At 32.6% G+C, this 20,327-nt stretch overlaps 1 protein-coding gene across 15 annotated transcripts in view; it reads left to right on the forward strand.

Annotated features, from left to right (window-relative positions):
* ROBO2 (roundabout guidance receptor 2) overlaps positions 1-20,327 on the forward strand; it is an 820,467-nt gene that overhangs the window by 594,634 nt on the left and 205,506 nt on the right. For all 15 annotated transcript variants that reach the window (XM_072621616.1, XM_072621613.1, XM_072621611.1 and 12 more), the window contains exons 8-10: positions 5,529-5,653; positions 9,347-9,518; positions 15,349-15,554. In XM_072621616.1, coding sequence (XP_072477717.1) covers positions 5,529-5,653; positions 9,347-9,518; positions 15,349-15,554 — 503 coding nt within the window. The remainder of the gene's footprint in view (positions 1-5,528; positions 5,654-9,346; positions 9,519-15,348; positions 15,555-20,327) is intronic.

Below are 20,327 nucleotides of genomic sequence, written 5' to 3' on the forward strand. Positions count from 1 at the left end.
GAATTTTTTAAAAAGTATTTTGAATTGTCATGACTTTTTCCTTATATTAAAAAAATCTGGCATAGAACATTAATTCTATATGCTTAATTTCTTCATGTCTTTGTGCTGTATGTGCTACTGATGAACTGCTGCTTTACTGCTTTCTTCCTCCCATTGGTGCTATCAAGAAAGTCATTTCTTCATAAAACATTTCATTCCTGCCTGGCAGTTTGAAGTACTCATATAGTACAGAGGGAATTGGAGGTGGTTATTGATGCATTTTTTTCATCTTTTAGCCTTCAGAAATGAATTCCTTTGTCTGATACCTTTCCAAAGATGATTCCCATGCAGGTGGTCAGGGAGATAGGGCTTATGGAATTGGAGGCAATGCATGCAATTTGTTTTAGAGCCCCAAATCTGGGTTATAAAAGAGAGGGACACTTCTCTCTTAACTTTCTTTCTGTCTTTTGATCTGTGCTTCAGTACTTTTCATCTTTAATTTCATTTTTTAATTTATTGAGACTCTAGAATTGGGACCTACTGAGAGCAGTCTGATATAAGTTTTGCTGGCAATAAACTCCTCAATAAATTAACTTTAAAAATGTGAATCTTGCCCTCTGACCTTGTGTACACATAACTATTGAAACAACCACTATTAGCAAATTGAAGTTTTAGGCATCATCTAACTACATGTAACATATGCTAACATCTAACTACAATGTAAATCACATGACATTTAACTCTCTTATTGTCTAAGAGAGCACCATAATGACATGTGCACAATAGTGCTAAGAGGAATAAAGCAGAGTCTTACATACAGATAGCATAGCATCTTCTTTGCTACATTTGAATTCTAGTTTTAAATAATGGATACTAAATAAAGAAAGGGCCAAGTATCTCTCTGTGCTTTGGATCAACATGTTCAGTACGATCTTAAACAAAAAGTTGCCAACTCATTTCACTTAAAAATTGCAGAGTTCTATGAGAGTTCTTTTGATTACTATGAAATAATTGTATGACATTGATTTAAACTATTTTATTAAAAAACATGAAAAATCAATGTATCTGATGGTTTAGAATTGTGCAAGGATAACACAGACTGTGAAAAAGCAAGTAATCTCCTGAAGACACAAGGCAACCTGTACTAGACTCTGTCCAAATAGATCCATAAATCCACTTCCTTCATACTGTAGGAACAAGTCTTTTGTTAACAGAGGCTAATAAAGGAAAATATTACAAAGTAGATTTATCCTTTCTGGTTAGGTTAATGCCTTGATTTAAGAGATAGTCCACAGAATCTAGAAATCTCATCAGGCTATTTAAAATAGATGCTGATTCTCTTTCTGCATTAACACTGAAACAGTGAATACCTACGGGGTATATTTTTGGACCTGTGCTACATTTATGTTGTATCTGGGCCTATACAAATCAATGACTAAATGACAGAGATCTGTGTCACAAACCATTAGTTGAATTTGAAGCTTTAGTTACTCCGAATGCTCTGAGAGTCATTGCTTTTTCTATCCAATTCCATTTTTTTTCAGAAGTTTAACTTCAAAACACTTTTATAACTTGTGCTTATATTACAGATAAAGATATAAGAATAATAGATTTGCACTCAGTTTTGGAAGGGAGACTGCAAGAAATCTTTTGCTGTACCCCTCTTATTTTCTGCATGCAGCCCAGGAGATTTTAATGACTTAACCACCGTTACACAGATAGCAAGGAACTGTTTCACCAAAATTTGAATTCAGGTCTTTCATTCATGGTACAGTCAACAGTGCACTAGATTTGGAGTAAGTGGCTCTGGGTTTGAATTCCAACTCGATTATTTACTACCTGTTTTATAATAGGCAAGACTCTTAACATTTCTGAGCCTGAGTTCTGTATCTGGACTAACTGGAATAAGATCTAACATTTATATAGAGCTTTAAGCTTTACAAAATACTTAATATATTTTATATTTTTTAATCCCTACAACAGCCCTGGAAGATGGATACTTTATTAACTCCAATTTACTGATGAGTAAACTGAGGCACAAAGAGTTTAAGTGACTTGCCCAGGGTCACATAGTGAATATCTGAAGCAGGATTTTAACACAGGTCCTCTTGACTCCAAGTCTAGCATTCAATTCATCTACCTGAGGGGACTGGACTAAGCAAACTCTAAGGTCCCTTCCAGCTCTAAATCTATGATTCTATGAGCTCCAAATTCAGTTCTCTTTTTAAATTATTTTTTAAATAAAAAAAATTTAAAATATTTGCTCCTCCAAAGTAAGGTTTGCTTTTCTTGTAAAGGAATTCAAACCTTCTTCCACTGTAATTTAGATACTAAATACTGTTCTAAAGAAGGCACTTAATATTCTTTCATTTTATGAACATTTATATTAAATACTTACTATGTACCAGCTATATCTCAGGCTACTTAAAGAACTGGTAGAGATAATCATTGACTTAGTCATCTTGGAGAATGGGAAAGGTGATACAGGAAGGCAGAAGAATGTTTATATCAATTTTACAAAGATGAATGGAGGTAGTCCTTTAGCAAACTTCAGAACAGTGACCTTGATTTCTCTCCCTGACAAAATTCTAGAATATATTATTAAAAGAATGGTTTGAGATCTCTTAGAAAGGATATTAGTGATCATTTAAAACCATCCTAGATTAATTAAAAATAGTTTATTCCAGATTGATCTGCCTCCCTATTTTTAACAGTAAAAATACTGGTATACTTCCTTAATTCTTTTCACATATAGGAGGCTATAGCTGTGCAATGTTGCATATATTGCCTGACATGATTAACGGGTTTTGCTGATTTTTTTTCATTTTTCATCTTTATTGCAAGGGATGGCTCACTGGGTAGAGGAAAGAGCTAGGATATATGTGAAAATAAAAGTGATATAAAGCAAAGAATGTCAATAAAAGTATTAAAAATAAGACTTATAGATTATGTAAATGCTATGAGATGTAATTAGAAGGCAGCAAAGCATTTACTAAATTATTTTGTGCTATCAATCCATTTCAGTTCAATAAACAATGGCTGTGTACTTACTCTTATCCAAGCATTGTGCTACATTTTGAACATAGTAGGTGTTTAGTAAATATTTATGACTGAAATGAAGTAGACAAAAAACAATGACAAAAATGAACTAATCTGTCCCCATTCTACTCTGTTGATGAAATAGAAAAGTATATGCTAGATGACAATACACAAGTGTATTTAAATGAACTAGTATGTGTCAATTTTGTGTAACAGTTTTACTGAGGGATATCAGAAATCTGTCTTGAAGTTATATTGTTCACCAATTTTATCAGAGACTTAGTTGGAGGCATAAGCAATATGAACTGAAAACAGTAGTTCCTACTTTGAATTACAGATCAGGATCCCAGGAGACCTGATTAAGAAGAATGCTGGACTTTTGCATAAGATGAAATTTAGTAAGGGTAACTCTACTGGCCTACTCTTCAGTTCCAAAAGATCAACTTCAAAGGATGGTGGAGAGGAAGCTCTAGTGTTTTAGGTTACTGTAAAGTCAATAAGAGTGACACAGAAACAGAAATGTTTGTTTTTCTGTTTCACTAATTGATATCAATAGAAGTTTCTTAGGGGAAAGAGCTTGAAGAAACCTTAAAGATTTCATGATTCCTGTCCCATTTTGGTACATATGAGGAAACAGATTTGTAGCAGTTGACTGAATTGTGCCAGTTCCCACACCTTGATCAAAGAACAGAACCCAAATGGTACCCAAATCCAAGGCTTTTGACTCTTAGACCTAACTTTTTCCATGATACCTTGCTATCTATCTCCTGAATAAAAGATGTATTTTTATTGTCAAAAAATGTCAAAGGCAAGTCAAGTCTTATAGTTCTTCTATAGTCAGGAACTTGGACTGAGCTAGGACTTACATGAGAAAAATCTTGGAGCCACCATGAAGCCATGTATTTGAAGCCATATATAGAGTATTTGAGCTTCTATTATAGGAAGGTGTTCTTTTTTCCGTATTTCCTTTAGAAGGTAGTCCAAGGAGTATGACTGTGCCCTTACCTCCCAGGAGGCTCTTGAACTGAGTATGAAAAGGGGTTGTATCACCCCAGCCCCTTGTAGCCCATTCCCCAGTGATAGCCAGTCCTAGGCTTATCTCCAACACAACCCTAATGTACTCCATCTCCAAAGACTACCTCACTCCCCATTGACTTTTTTTCTTGCAGACTCCCAAACTTCCCCACATTGAACCTGGGGAAGATTGTTCCTTTAGAGAATCTAGCATTCATGGTAGCAGCTGCTCAGGTGTCATTGGGAAAATTCTCTCACTAGCCCTCCCTCTAGAACAGCTGTCTGTGGCAGGCTCCCTGGAAGAGTGGGCTCTATGCTTGAGGGTAGTGACTAGTAAGATCATTGTCACCTCCTTTTTAATAATATGTCACATGGGTTGATCAGGAATGGATAAAATGAGATCTCCATCACATATTATCTTTCATAGAACACATGTTATCTTTCCCCCAAACCTCCCACTCCTCTTTAAAACTTTCCTGTTACTTCCAAGGGTGCCACTGTCCTTTCAGTCACCTATATTCCCACAACCTAAGTTTTTTTTTTGATTCTTCCTTTTTCCTCACCCCACTATGAATTCAGATACCAAATCTCATCTTTTCTACCTTCATATCTCTCACATTTGTTCCCTTCTCTCAGTCTACATAGCCACCAAATTCAGACCCTCATGACATCTCAACTTAACGAATAATTCGGTCTCCCTAACTGCAATGTCTCTTTTCTCCAATCCATTGTCCACACGTACAGCTGCCAAAGTGACTTTACTAAAGTACAGATCTGACTGGGCACAAGAACAGATCTATCTACACCCTTCTCTCATTCCATAAACCTGCTTCCTTATTGATTTTGACTCTAGAATCAAAATACTATGTCATCTTTAGCCCATCCTTTTTTTGTGTTTTACATTGCATATGCATATACTGCATGAATGTAAAGTTATATAGTTAAAAATGATTATTTTGAGGGTGCATCTATTTTTAATTGATAGGGATATGTAATCAAAGAAATTTGGAGACCATTGTCCAAAGTGGCTTCATAGAATTTCAGAATCTGTGTGAGGGGGTGATTTTTTCCCTTCCCTAAATTGTATTTGGATACTATTACTAGCTTCAGAAGAACCCTCTAGAGGTATGTTCAATATATTATAAGTAAGTCTGGCCAATTAGAAAATTAATTCATCCTAAAAACACATATGTGAAAAACCTTTATTTTAAAGTTTGTCCATAAAAATCCATGGGCCTCAGGAATCCATTATATAAAGCTTTTAAAATGTGAGTAGCAAGAATTGATACAAAATGTAAATGCTGTAGCAATTGTATCCACCTTACATGTGATAGAGAGTGATTTAGTTCTGTGTACTTTGATAAATACATAAGAATTTTTTTTAGCTACATCTTCTTGGCACTAAAACAAATATTAGAGAACTAAGTTTTCTCTTTGGTGTAATTTCTATATCTTCTGTTTAATATTTACTTAGTTTCTCTCCTCTTAAATTGTAGCTCCTCCTCAGTTTGTGGTTAGGCCAAGAGATCAGATTGTAGCCCAAGGTCGGACAGTTACATTTCCCTGTGAAACTAAAGGAAACCCTCAGCCAGCTGTTTTTTGGCAGAAAGAAGGCAGCCAGGTGAGTATAAGACTTGAATGCTTCTTTCAGACCTCTGAACCCTAACCTCTAGTGTTCTTCAAAATTAGTTGAATACTTTCTCTTTTTTTCTCATTTCACATTTAAAATATGATAGGAGAAAATTCATATACATAGAAAGAATGGTTTTCTGTCAACAAATGTGATTGAGCACAATGTAGGCACTGTGTTAAAGTGTTAACTTTATGAATTGTATGTAGCTTATCCTGATCATATGCATATATTAATTTTTGAAAGCCGAGGTTATTCCAAGTAAAACAAAACCATATAAGATATAGAAAGTTAACTATGTATTCATTCAAACCAAAGAAAGCATCATGTTTGGGTAAGTTTCTTTTTGTGTATTCAGACATGTGAGAGCCCATTTTACCAGAGTAAAAAAATAGATTGAGTCCTTATTCATACTTTGAGGTATTGAATATAGCATCCTTTTTATTAATTTAAGTATAAGTTCTATCCAAGGGAAAATTATTTTTTTCTATCTCACATTGAGTACTAGTAACAAGAAGAATTAATGGAAGACTATCATATGCCAAAAGGTCCCAAATCTTGTCTTGTTTCAATTGTTCTTTTCCTACTTGTTGGATCCAGGTTTGGATCCTAGATAGCTTATTGCCCCAGGTTTCTAAGCATTATGCTTTTCTACAGTCTCTAGCACAAATCATATAGTTACTTTGGGCTTTCAGGATTTCAGTTCATTTAAACTTTGGGCTGAACCTAAAATTCCATAGAATGCCTCATGGATACTCAGGAATCTCAAAATTCTGAGAGAAGATGTTCTAGAGGAAGGTGTTTGGGATTCTTCAAGTCCAGCCCAAAGAATTGTCTCCCCCCTCCTCTAATAAGAATCATCTGAGTACCAATAAATACCCTGGAAGAACTTAGATTGGACATTTTGAAGCCAATCATGAGTTTGTGGTGTTGGTTAAGAATAAACTCTCCTAAAAGAGCTTGTCAAATTGGGAATATCTGCCTGATTTATAGTGGTTCATAGAGTAGCAACAGTTGTTTTTCCTCAACCATTTCTCATTATACAGTGACAGTATAAATTTCTCCCTAGTCATTGGTTAAAACTTAGTTTCACTCAGATGCTTTCATTCTTGGATTCATGGAGAAACCCTAATATCATTTCATTCATGCAATTCTTCCTTATGATTTTTTCTTCACCCCCTCTTTTCTCTAGTCAAATCCAAATAGTCATCAATGTCTTAATTATAGTCACATTTCCTCCAAACAAGGACTAGGGAGAAAATGAAAGAATAGCCATTAAACTACTGGTGAATTATTATCAGACTTGTATGTCCTTTGACCTTTAAACCAGGTGTTTCCTAGGCCTAGATCATTTCATAATTTAGCTTGTTTAATCCCTTATCCCCCATACTTTGTCTGCAAGATGCCTAAGACCTGTATATTTTGCGCCTGCCAAATTCTGTTTTAGACATTCATATCAAGTCAGCCGCCTTTCATCATTTGACAAACTAAGGTTGCAATTTAAGGAACATTTAGCCTGGTTATTTGTTTGTGCTTTGCATATTTAGCATTAAGAAGATATTTAGCTATTTGACTTCAGCATAGTTGGACTTTTAACCTCATTTTAGTTCTTTCCCTATTCTTTCCTTCACCACATACAAATGTACGACTCACTCACTGGAAAGGGGTTTGGTAAAGTTTAATAGTATCAATTCATGAACTGTGAAGCTATCAAAAAAAGATCTGTCTATGACATCCAACGTTTATAGTAACATACGGCCACACATCCATACAAATGGTAGCATCATGAACTTAGTGCTCTATCATGTCATTCACATGTGCTACTGATGCTCCCTAGCAGTAATAGACACCCAGACACTTTCAGGTAAGCAAAGGCTCTCAGATGCCATGTTGCTGTTTTCCTGTAATCCACTTTTACTAATCATAGTAGCGCATAATCATAATGATGGGTTAGCTTGAATCATTTGGGATTTTCCCCGCCAACTAATCTACTGGACGAGTTGATATCATGTTGTAGAAGGAGGCATCTCAAAGAGTATCCAGCTCATATGACATATTAGTATTACATAAATTAGTATTCTAACGTCTAATTGATTGAAAATGCAGGCTTTGAATTATTGCATCATTTCCAAGTGACTTTAGCCTCCAATCTTTGAGATTGGTTTAGTTCAGCAACATATTTAGAGTCTATAGAATAATTATTTTATTCCAAAAATAGCATCCATTTGTATGAAAGATTTGTAGCCTTTTAAAGTAACAAAATTTCTCTAGGAGGGAAATACTGTTTTCAGTTTTAACAAGTGGAACTTACATGTTAGGAACCATCATTGCTTTTAGAAGGCTTTTAATAATATGGTAATGTTTATGTAAAGTGGGCTTATAGAGACACACTTGAATCTAATAAAGTGGACATTCATCATGTAGTAATAAAGAGTAAAGCTTCTAATTAAAGTAGGACATCATTTGCTGGATTAAAGTCATTTAGCGTAATTGAAAAGTGCTAATACCCTATTTTATCTTCCTCTATTGGTCTTATTTCAAGGGTAAAAACATTTAAGGTGAAAATGCATCTTGTATCTTTAAGTGAATGTTATTACTTGATTATACTGGTTTTGAACTGTTTAATTACTAACCTGGAAAAATGAATTACTATATTAAGAAACTGATCCCAGAGGGTTAGAATGTTCTTTTGTATAAGTAAATACACCATAAAAACTGATATACTTTTATTTATAATCCAATCTAGAATTTATTTCAGAATGATTAGAAACAAATTTTTTCTTTATTTGAGCTATGGTAACACTAGCTAACCAGGCTAATGTTACTTTCCTAAAAAAAGAACTTTTGTAGTCATACATTTCCCTCATTATTTTATTTCACTCCCTCCTAAAATCAGTTACTCAGGCCCTATTCTTACTTCTACCAAATTGAAAATCAAGTTTTCAGTATTAAGGGTTTCTTTAAGCTTGCCATACACATTCTCAGATTTTTAAAATTTTTAAATGACTAAGTTATATTCATTTTGCAATTTTAATTGCATATCATTGCTGACATACTATCATTGCTACTGTGCAATTATTTGGTTTAAATGTTCATACTTCATTTTGAATTGTTTCAATACTTTTTTTCTGTCTTGAGGCAGTACAATAAATATAGAATGTCCAAGATGGAATCAGGAAAGCCTGACTTCAAATCTTGTCACAGTCTCACTCACTACACTTACTATTTACACCTTTGGCAAATCACTTAAGCTCAATTTAGCCATCTGTAAATGGGAATAAGAATATCACCTATTTCACTAGGTTTTGTAAGCAACAAAAAAGTTTCTGTAAGGTGTTCTGTAAACCTTAAAGTCCTAAATAAAATTTTATTAATATTGTTGTTATCATTACTCTATTGATTAATATTATTGTTATCATTATTATATTTCACCTAGCATTTTTAAATCATGAAAGGAAATTCTGTTATTCTCATGCTATCTCATTTTTAGAATCTCTGGAAACGTTTACAAAATTCAGGTCATCAAAATTTCCGCAAAATTCACTCTACTTTTATGGATTCACTTCATTCTATTGAAAATTAATGATTTTTTCTTCTTTGCTACTATTTTCCCAAGCAAATTAATCTATTCTTTCTATTTGAGGATTGAAAAGAATTCTGATGACATTTTATTTGCTTCCACAGAACCTGCTTTTTCCAAATCAGCCTCTACAACCCAGCAGCAGATGTTCAGTGTCACCTACTGGAGATCTTACTATTACAAACATTCAGAGGTCTGATGCAGGCTACTATATTTGTCAGGCCTTAACTGTTGCAGGAAGTATTTTAGCAAAGGCCCAGCTGGAAGTTACTGATGGTGAGAACCAGTATTTGATTCCCTTTATATGATGGTGATTGTTTCCTAGAAATTAAATTATAAATGTGTTGTTTTTTTACTGATCAAATATTCCATAGAAGTCATTATGTGTTTATTTTAAAAATCCTGTTATAATGAATATATTGTTTGAATGGTATCCAAGTGCTATTAGCACCATTTCTTCTTCCAATGGGAAAAAATGAATGCAAAATGCTAAATGGATAAATAAAGAGGGGTGTTATTTTTAGAACATAATGGGTGACTGTTAGGAAATGACATTACAATTTCCCCTACTGAGATTTGACCTTTATAATCAGCTTCATTTGATGCTTTTACTAGATAGACAGATTAACTATAAATGTAATGTTGCTTGTATTCACAATAAAATTTGGAAAAGATGTTGGACACTAAATAATCTGCTTTTTCCCAAGAAAATAGAAACTCAGAAACATAATAAAAAGTTTGAGCATAAATGTAGTGATTATACTGTGTTTCCTAAATGATGTCCTTATCTTTATAACAAGGAGAGGTAATTCTACCTTTTCCTCAAATTTTTATGAGCCCTGTGTTTTTTCACACTGGCTGCTGAGAGCAATCTCTGGTCTGTGACACCTCTCTCTCTCTCTCTCTCTCTCTCTCTCTCTCTCTCTCTCTCTCTCTCTCTCTCTGTCTCTCTGTCTCTCTCTGTTTCTCTCTGTCTCTCTCTGTCTCTCTGTCTCTCTGTCTGTCTGTCTCTCTCTCTGTCTGTCTCTCTCTCTGTCTCTGTCTCTGTCTCTCTCTCTCTCTGTCTCTGTCTCTCTCTCTCTCTCTCTCTCTCTCTCTCTCTCTCTCTCTCTCTCTCTCTCTCTCTCCCCCCCCCCCCCTCTCACTCTCACTGACAAAATCATGCATTTTCATACAATTTAAATTTACATGTAGATTAAAAGGTCATTTAGAATTAATAGAAAGCAGTATTTTTTAATATCTGTCCATGGTGCTCCCTGATTCAATGCTGTCTGTGATTGGAATAAATAGAACAGACAAACATGACTGAGAGGACATTGAGATGTTAATGGTTGCACCTGCTGATGTTTTAGAGATTTACTGCTGTAGAGCCAAAAGGAGAAGTCAGGTTCAAGGATAACAGTGATGAGACATTTTTCTTTTAGTCAGTCAAGGCTTTTTGGTCTACTATACCTTTTTTTATTTCTTTATAGGATGGAAAGCTAATGATTAACCTTTTAAAGTTCTTGTCTTTTTTTCTGTAATCAGTAATCAAAAATGCCCAGATATGTGTACTTGGAAAATAAAACTAGTTAGAGATACTTGCATGTAGGAACTGTTTTTCTTCCCCCCTGCATAATATTGTAAATGCATAGCTAAATACTATTGTAGTTTGACATACTATTATTTTTTTAATTTAAAAAGATAAACTAAGTTAATGAAACAAAACAAAGTGCCAGAATAACAACCTAGCAATTTAAAGTAGAAAAATGGTTTAAGAAGGGAAATTCACATTAAAATGACTTATATGACTTGTGAATCAGGTGATTTTTCACTATTATATCTCAAGGAATGAATGCAGCATGTTTAATTTATTTTAAAACTGCCATTCTGAATTTTAGTCACCATTCTATGGAACTATAGGTCTCATTTTCATTGTTTCTTACACTGAAAAGGAGAAAGCAATGAAAAATGACCTTAAGTGTATAGGTTTATGATTGAGATGATTCAATACATTTAGGTGCCACTGGATTAGATATTAATTCTTACATTGATTTTTACTTAAGAAAGCAATCAGAGTCAAAAATCTTTTGGCAGTCAACACTGAGTAGACGTTATGAAAGTTATTGATTTTGAAAGTGGAGAAATCTAATTTAAAGATTTTAGAAATAATATGATATATAACTTCACATACTAATGTAAATTTTTTATTAAAAATTATAGAGCAGAGTTTTTTATTTTGATTAACAATTTAACAATGAGTAGTTCACAGTTTTTATTTTTACACATTTTTTGCTATTAAGATCCAATTGACATTAAGATGCAAAATGTTAAGCATGCCAACTGATTATGTCCATAAGTACTGTTTCTGTTGTTACATTTTCGCACATATAATTCTTTTCTAGTATATTTTCAGTTTAAGTTTTCACATGAGAAGAGATTACTATGATAGAATTAGTGTGATAAAATGTACAGAGTTAAGTGACGATTTTGCTGATTTTAGATTAACATATTCCCTAAAAGGACTTCCAAACTCATTCTTACTGATGTAGGCATATGTGTGTATTAGCAGGAAAGGAAAGCATAGAATGACACATTTTTAAATAGTGACTCATATTCTGAGGACATAGAAGAAACCTATGTTGTATATCGATAATGAATTTTACAATGCAAAATATAACAATAAATTATTGAGAATTTATAACATATAGTGAATACCATAGATCTGTTCATAGATCACTGGAAACCCTAAGTGTTCATTTAACCTTTGACTTTAGTGTCATGGAAACCTGTAGTAGTATTTCATCCATAACATCCTTGAAACTGAAAATTCCTTCTGGCCAGGAGATTTTCAATTACTTTATTGATCATTCGGTTTTAAAGTGCTATAAGATATCCATTTGAACAGAGAGGAAAAAAAATAATCAGATGCCCTTTGACTTAATGTAAAGAATTCATACATCTTGAAAGACATATTGCTACAAAATATCTGAATTTGTGTTTCTATTCCAAGGTATTCCTAAATATGAAAAATATTGCGTGAGTAAAATTAAACTTGTAAATCTAAAATACAGGTCACTTTTTCAGACTGAGTGTAAAGTGATTGTCTTTGGACAAATGCCATCCTCAGTTTGTATAAATGGATATATAATAAAAGAAAATAGATTCTACTAAGCTTTCAGATTGGTGTTCTAAAACCTAACCATCATTACTCAAGGTTCGTCTTCTTGTTATATTATCCTTCTGTAAAATTTAGTCCAGTTTTAATTACTTTTTGAATATGTTATATTTTCTATTTTAACTAACAGATTTGTCACAAGCTAATAAGGCTATATTAAGGTGTAATGCTTCTAGTTTGTTGCTAACATATTAACAACAACAAAAAAAGAGTTGTCTTGCTGATCAAGTTCTGTGAAATATATCTGACACTTAACATGTGTTTTTGTGATCAATATCACAGTAAAAAAAAAAAAAAAAAAAACCTCAAATTAATTAGAATCCTAAGGTTGTCAGAATAGAAGACCTAATGTTTGCATTCTTTACTTTTGATAATTTTGGTCATAGTTCCTGAATTTAAAATGAAATTTCAAAGTATTCTAGTAGCTATCTTAAAAAAATAGATTACTATATTTTCAAGTCAATTTCTAAAACTGTATTCTTGAGTAATAAGGATAATACATTCAGGTTAGGAGTTGGTGTATCATGTAAGCTTGTGGCAGTCCTAGTTTGAAATTTTTTAAAAAATGAAGAGACCAGGAAGATAATCAAAATCATTATTATCATAACATATTATACAAAATCCCTTCTTAAAGGCAAGCCCCAGAACTAGATAGGAAGATTGGGGATAATTAAAATAAAAACATTTGCCTTCTTTAGGGGTCTGTTTAGAAGAATGATACTTTAAATTCCCCTGCACTCTTTTTCTTTGGAAGAAAGTCTTACTCTGCAAGAAACATATTGTTAATGATTTATGCCCAATAAATATTTCCACTTGATTATTAATGGGTACTCCAAGATTAAGGTTTGAAAAACTCTCATAAGAATTATTTTGGTACTTTGATGTATATGTGATTTCATCAATGTATATAGTCACTCTCCAGATGGGGATCACCATCCTTCTACATCTTCTCATTTTGTACAATTCTTATCTGTGTTTTCCCACTTATCCACAGAGGACCTACACAAATCTTTACATAACTTTGTACTGTGCTTTTAGATTCATTCCTCCACTCTGATCTCCTTCTACTCAATTTTGAACTGAATGCTATATAAAAAGTTTCCAGTATTTCCCATGCTTTCAATAAATGTGTCCTGAAAAAGAAAGCATGGTTCTAAGTATCTTCATGATTCTACTTTTCAATTTGGAATATTATTTCAAGAAATAGAAAAATGTCTATTATAGCCCAATTATTATGCAACTATAAGTACTTCAAAATGGAATAAATGTTTAATGTACTTTTATCTCCTAAATTTAACATATAGCAAAATAGTTCTGCATCAGATTTATATCAATGCTATTCTATATTCTGACTACAAATGAAGATAAGCTTATCTAGGGATAATGAACTTATCTTAAAATGACAACTAATCACTAGAAAAAATGATATTTTTCATTAAAACAAGCATACTTGGGCTATGTTAGAGCAAAGAATATTTACTTATTTAATTAGAAATATTCTATTTGAAGGAAGAAACAATAACTCTGATATGTGTGTGGGGGGATGGGTAAATAACCATTTTAAAATATATCTGGGAAACAAGGTACTTTTTCTTGAACATCCCAAACCACAACTCATGAAAATAAAATATTTTGTTTATATAATGTTTAAAAATAAGCTGAGCACAGAATTGAGTAGATCCCAGTTGGAAAATTATGCAGTGTTTTCATTCACCCTAAGTTAATTGCCACAGCAAAAACCCAAATTTGTTGACTTCAAGTCCTGTTATTTTTCCAGTGATATCCAACCATGGAACAATACTCTTAGAAGAATTAAAATTACAAATAACTAAGTGGTAATGAAAAGACATAGTAAGCATAAATAGATTGGAGCTTAGGAGTAATATGACTCTTGCTAGAGAAGTGGCATAAAAGATATTGAGAATATCTATTATTAGAAAAAGAGGTATATCAGTCATGAAACACAAGATGGGGGCAATCATGACAAACAACAGAGAACCCATATAGTACGTTGGCATATCTGAGATAGTGACAATATCAGAGAACAGCTTCCACCCTGCTGGGTAGATTGCCTCTTTAAAATTTATGTAGTAGATAAGAACATCAGAGTTTGCAAAGGCTTGGAGGAGCTGAGATGTGCAGCCATCAGATGTGTACCCCCACATCAGAATTATGGAAGCGTTACAGAACTTTACCATTAATGTGCGGTTTTAGGATACATATACCTCTGTAGAAACCTACTAGAACCAATATAGAAGCATCTAGTACTGTACTTGCATCATGTCAAGTAACAATGAAGCCAAATAAAAAAGTAATATAAAATAGTATTTAATCTATGATGTAGCAAATAATGGAATTATTTAGTGAATTAATATTTTTAAGGACATGGAAATTTATTGTGAGTATAAATCATGGGACAATGGAATATTCTTTCTAAGCACTGACCTAGAGCCTTTGGTGAAATACTTCAAGCAATCAAATGTAAAATATGTATAGAAAATACATTTTTCATTTTAAATATGACAAAATTATTTAATTATGAATGATGTATTAAATAATCTGTCTTCTTGAATTGGATGTATTAAACACAGTGACAAACATCCCTATCTCAAATTGAGGAGGATATGTAGGAGATGATTCAACTGCATATTGTCAACAATCATAAAATGAAATTAAGGGAGAAATTATTTTCCTTTAAGTAGTTTTAAATAAATGAGTAGTTTATAAGTAACTTCTAAAAACAGTTCACATTGTTGTTTCAATATCGACAAATCATTGTCTTTCTAAAGAATTATGAACACAGTAAATTGTCTTAATTATTAAGATCAAACAACTAACTATTTTATAAGTTCAGTACATATGCTTTTTTTTAATCTCACATTATAGATTGGATGACCTTATATGAATGTATGTTAAGTAAAATATCCTGAAATCTTCTTTCTCATTTAGTTTTGACAGATAGGCCTCCACCTATAATTCTACAAGGCCCGGCCAACCAGACATTAGCAGTAGATGGTACCGCCCTGCTGAAATGTAAAACTACAGGTGATCCTCTTCCTGTCATTAGCTGGTTAAAGGAAGGATTCACTTTTCTGGGTAGAGATCCAAGAACATCTTTACAAGAACAAGGAACGCTACAGATTAAGAATTTACGTGTAAGTCATATTCTTGGCATGGCCAGATTCTTCAAAAGTATTTATTTAAGTGATATTTTACGTTTTAATATCTACTATTCATGCTATAATTAATAATGATAATTTTTTCATCTTATGAACAATTCATTTATGTCTACACAAGATTTCTATACATCTTACTTGTAACTTACAATATTACTAATTTTACAAATAAGGAACTAAAGTTCTTTAAAACAAAGATTTACAACTTCAAAATCAATAATAATTTGGAAATATCAAATGTCTTCCACTGACTTTGAAAAACAATTTTATGTAGACCAATCTGAAAAATGTGTGTGTTGAAGAATAATGGTAAATAAGGTTAGATGTATAAATAGGTTTGGAAGTTATATAAGTTGCTAGAAAACCACAAAGAGAGGCTGAGAAATTTGAATCAGAACAAATAGGCAAGATGAAGAGTTACTGATCCTTTAACAGAAGAATGAAATAATGCAAAGAATGTTTTGAAAATATTATCTTGTAATACATAGAAGTAGTCAGAAATGAAGAGACAAAATGAAGATGTATTTGGAGGCAGTCGTTTAGTAGTAGGTGATATGGATCTGAATTCTGGGAGCCAATTGTAGAAGAGCAGAGAAAGGATGAGTCTCAAAGATGTTATATGGGAAAACTTTATGACTATAAATGGGGACAAAGGAAATAGAGTAATCAAAAGCAGTTAAGTTATTGAACATGAAGAAATAAGATGATAGTGATATCAATTAATTATACAGAGGAAGTACAGGAAACAGTCAATTTAAAGATAGATTAATATTTCAGTGTGCTAAATATCAGCTTCTGGCAGGCTATATAAGGGTTAACATCTCATAGACAGTTGGAGACATAGGACCATAGAGATGGGAAGAGGTCAGACCTGGAAACTATGCAATTTCTTATATTTCTTACATTTTCATTTGTAGATATTTTATATATTCATAATTTGGACTATTTAGTTGATAGATTTTCCTAAAGTAGGTGCATGTTAGTTGCATGTATCAAAACCTAAATTTTTGTTGTTTAATTCTAGTATATAGGGTTATATTTTGAAAGGGAGTGCTTTGAGATTAACTACAGATCTGAAATGATTTTATATGTTTTATGTTTATAAAATAGAATAAAATGAGGTTTTTCCTTGAATAATAATAATGTTGTGATACTGTAGCTCAAGGAAAATATAAATTTATAACATTTTTCTTTCATTGTCTCATCACTGATCATAAATTGTTAAACTTCTTTCAATGAAATGGAATTTATTAAAAAATTAATGCTAGCTCTACTTGAGTAAACAATTTAGCTTTTCTCTCTGGGCTAAAGGCAGGTTTGGGCCATGAAGGTTAATGCATTTTTCCTGTACAGCTGGATTAAAGGGTGCGCTTGAATAGTCAAGATCCCCAGTAGTGTTGGAAAGCAGCAATTAAAGGTGGGAGCTTGATGATCTCAAACAAACCTTCTGCACATTGACAGATTTCTGAGTAGTCTCTCTGAGACACAGGCTCTTAGGGGCTTCTCTGCAGCCAACTCTGCAAACATAAGAATAGGTGATGGAGTGTGCCAGCACATTAATCTCTTTGTTTAAAGCACCTGGTCCATACACATGTAAAGATGAAAGGGCAGAGGGGAAAGAAATGTGAAGTACTAGTGGCCAACAAAGACATTAATTAGAATTAAAGTAAAAATATAAAAATTAAACTAAATTAAGGTGAGGGTGATGATGATGTAAAATAAGTTATGAAAATACAAGAAGCATTTATAGTATTTTTCTTGGGAAAACTCAAAATGGAGAAAGTCATTCTCTTCAAAGACCATCTTTAAAGGCATTTATTTTTACTGATGCAAGTTTCTATACACAGTCCTCTTTATACTTTTTCTTTTAATTTATTTCCCATAATGATATTAGTACAAAAACACAAGTGTAACCAACTGGAGGATGAAGTATGTTTGTCTTTTTTGTTAATTGATATCTGAATGAGTGACTTGTTTTTGAGAGTTAAAATAGATGCAATTTAAAGCAAACCATCTTCAGGTGGTTAATCTCATACTTACATCTCACCACAATGACAAGGAGAAAAAATGGTACCTAAGCATTCCTCATATCTCATGGCATTTGCACTTATTAAAAGTTGTATGTTTCTCTTCAACAGCTATGATAAAATGCAAAGTGTTTGCTTATTATAACAATATTAACAGAAGAGGGCTAGTTTTTTGTGTGTTTTTGATTGATTTTTGCTTTGCATAGTATATTTTACAGCTTTATATGTGCTATTCATAACCTATTAAAATCTACTCTTTAAATTTGGTTGTCAGTAATGCTTCCAAGAATCTTCTGTTTCTAATAACTGTAATGCTTGAAAAACTACAATTGAAAAAAAAAAGGATTGTGGCTACAGTGATTCCCCTATCATTCCTTTAATAATATGAAGGAAAAGCAGTAAGATGAATTTTCATTTATCAAAGATGCTGTATTTCTATTATATACACATCACTCTATACCTTCATTATTGTTTGATTAATTTTCCTTCTTTTCACAGCACCATTTTTGTTATGAAATAAAATATATTAATGATATGGTGAAATTCATGTCATTTAATGATTCTCCTTCAAATAAGAATATTGCAAAGAAATAATACGGTAAAGAACATTGTGTCCATGCAATTTAAAAACAAGTTAAAAATGCATGAAAGTAGAAACAAATTAAAATGACTGTTGTAAAAACCCTCATAAAAATCAAACACTTAAGGATTTACCGAAGAATCAATTCTAGTACCTTCAGCCTTGGCACACTTACCATATGAATAAATTATACACAGTATTCCATAGACTCTGGTATTTCATCTTGAATTACACTCATATCCACCAAAATATTTTTTTCCTTACTGACTCCTCTTGTTCCAGCATTTAGGATTTCATTCTTCAGACTGTTTAGCAGTTTAATTTTCAGTAGTAGTCTCTTTCTCTACCAACCTGTTTTTGGTATAGTATTTTGATGGATATTTAAATTTAAACAAATTTTAAAGGAGAGAAGACTGTAGTAGGCATTTTCCTAAATATTCATTTCAGTATTAACTTGCTGGAAGCAATTCTTTTGTACTGAAGATTTTAACTTTTAAATATCTATTCATTTTAAAACATTAATATTTTAACATAACATAAATTCACTATTTCATTAAAGCTATCTGAAGTAATTCCTGAAAGAGAAGATGTTTGCTATATCCTAGTTCTCTATCATATGTGGATACTTATTATTTTATATACATTTGGTGTCTTTTGCCACTTTAAGAGATTTAAAATAGAATTTTTTTTAATTCCCAATTTGGCACTGTTTACTTTATACTTCAACAAAATATATTTGTGTGAATAACATTTCATTTTGAAATAATGCATAATCAAGAAATACGCAAATGTAGTGCATACCATGAGGCAATATTAAAATTTACATTCATCTTAAGGCTTCCTTTGTTTTGTTTTGCTATTCAGTCATCTTTTCAGTCATAGCTTACTCTGTGTGACATCATTTGGAATTTTCTTGACAAGAACAGTGGAATGATTTGCTGTTTCTTTATTTTTCCTTCATTTTATGACTTTTGTAAAGACTTCTCTAGTAAAGACATTTGTTTTAGGTTTTAAGATTATTTATTTTATTATGAACTTTTTAGTTAGTTTATTTGAATTAGAATAAATCTACTGCTACAAATAATATACTCTGTCAAGCTTTAATGTTTTCTTTTTTTTATCACTTTTTTCTATTTATTCATTTGTTTTTAGTTTTCAACATTCATTTCCACAAAATTTTGAGTTCCAAATTTTATCCCCATCTCTCCCCTCCCCCATCCCAAAACACTGTGCATGCTGATTACCCCTTCCCCAAATCTGCACTCCCTTCTATCATACCACTCCCTTCCCTTATCCCCATCTTCTCTCTTTTCTTTAGAGCTAGATAGATTTCTATGCCCCATTACCCATATTTCTTATTTCCCAGTTGCATGAAAAAACAATTCTCCACTTTCATTTTTAAAACTTTGATTTCCAGCTTCTCTCCCTTCTTCCCTCCCCGCCCATCCCAACATAGAAGGTAAGCAATTCAATATGGGTTATATATGTGTAGTTTTGCAAAAGATTTCCATGGTACTATCCTGCCCCCCCCCCCATTTATTCTATTCTCTCTTTTGACCTTGTCCCTCCTCAAAAGTGTTTACTTCTAATTTCTCCTTCCTCCCATTTGCCCTCCCTTCTATCATCTCCCTCACCCCACTTATTCCCTTCTCCCCTACTTTTTTTTAGTGTAAGATAGATTTTCATACTAAATTGAGTGTGCATGTTATTCACTCCTTAAGTCAAATGTGATGAGAGTAAGCTTCACGTTTTTTCCTTTCACCTCCCTGCTTTTCCCCTCCTTTGTAAAAGCTTTTTTCTTGCCTCTTTTATGAGAGATAATTTACCCCATTCCATTTCTCCCTTTCTCCTCCCAATATATTTCTCTCTCACCTCTTAATTTTATATCTTTAGATATCATCCCTTCCTATCCAGCTCACCCTATACCCTCTGTCTATATGTGTGTGTGTATGTGTGTGTGTGTGTGTGTTTGTGTGCATGTATAATCTCTCAGACTAACTAAATACTGAGAAAACTTTCAACATTTGCAAATGCTATCTTTCCATGTAGGAATGTAAACAATTCAACTTTAGTGAGTCCCTTATGATTTTTCTTTCCTGTTTACCTTTTCATGCTTCTTTTGATTCTTGAATTTGAAAGTCAGAT

The sequence above is a fragment of the Notamacropus eugenii genome, chromosome 6 (genome assembly GCF_028372415.1).
Source record: "Notamacropus eugenii isolate mMacEug1 chromosome 6, mMacEug1.pri_v2, whole genome shotgun sequence".
NCBI lineage: Eukaryota > Metazoa > Chordata > Mammalia > Diprotodontia > Macropodidae > Notamacropus > Notamacropus eugenii.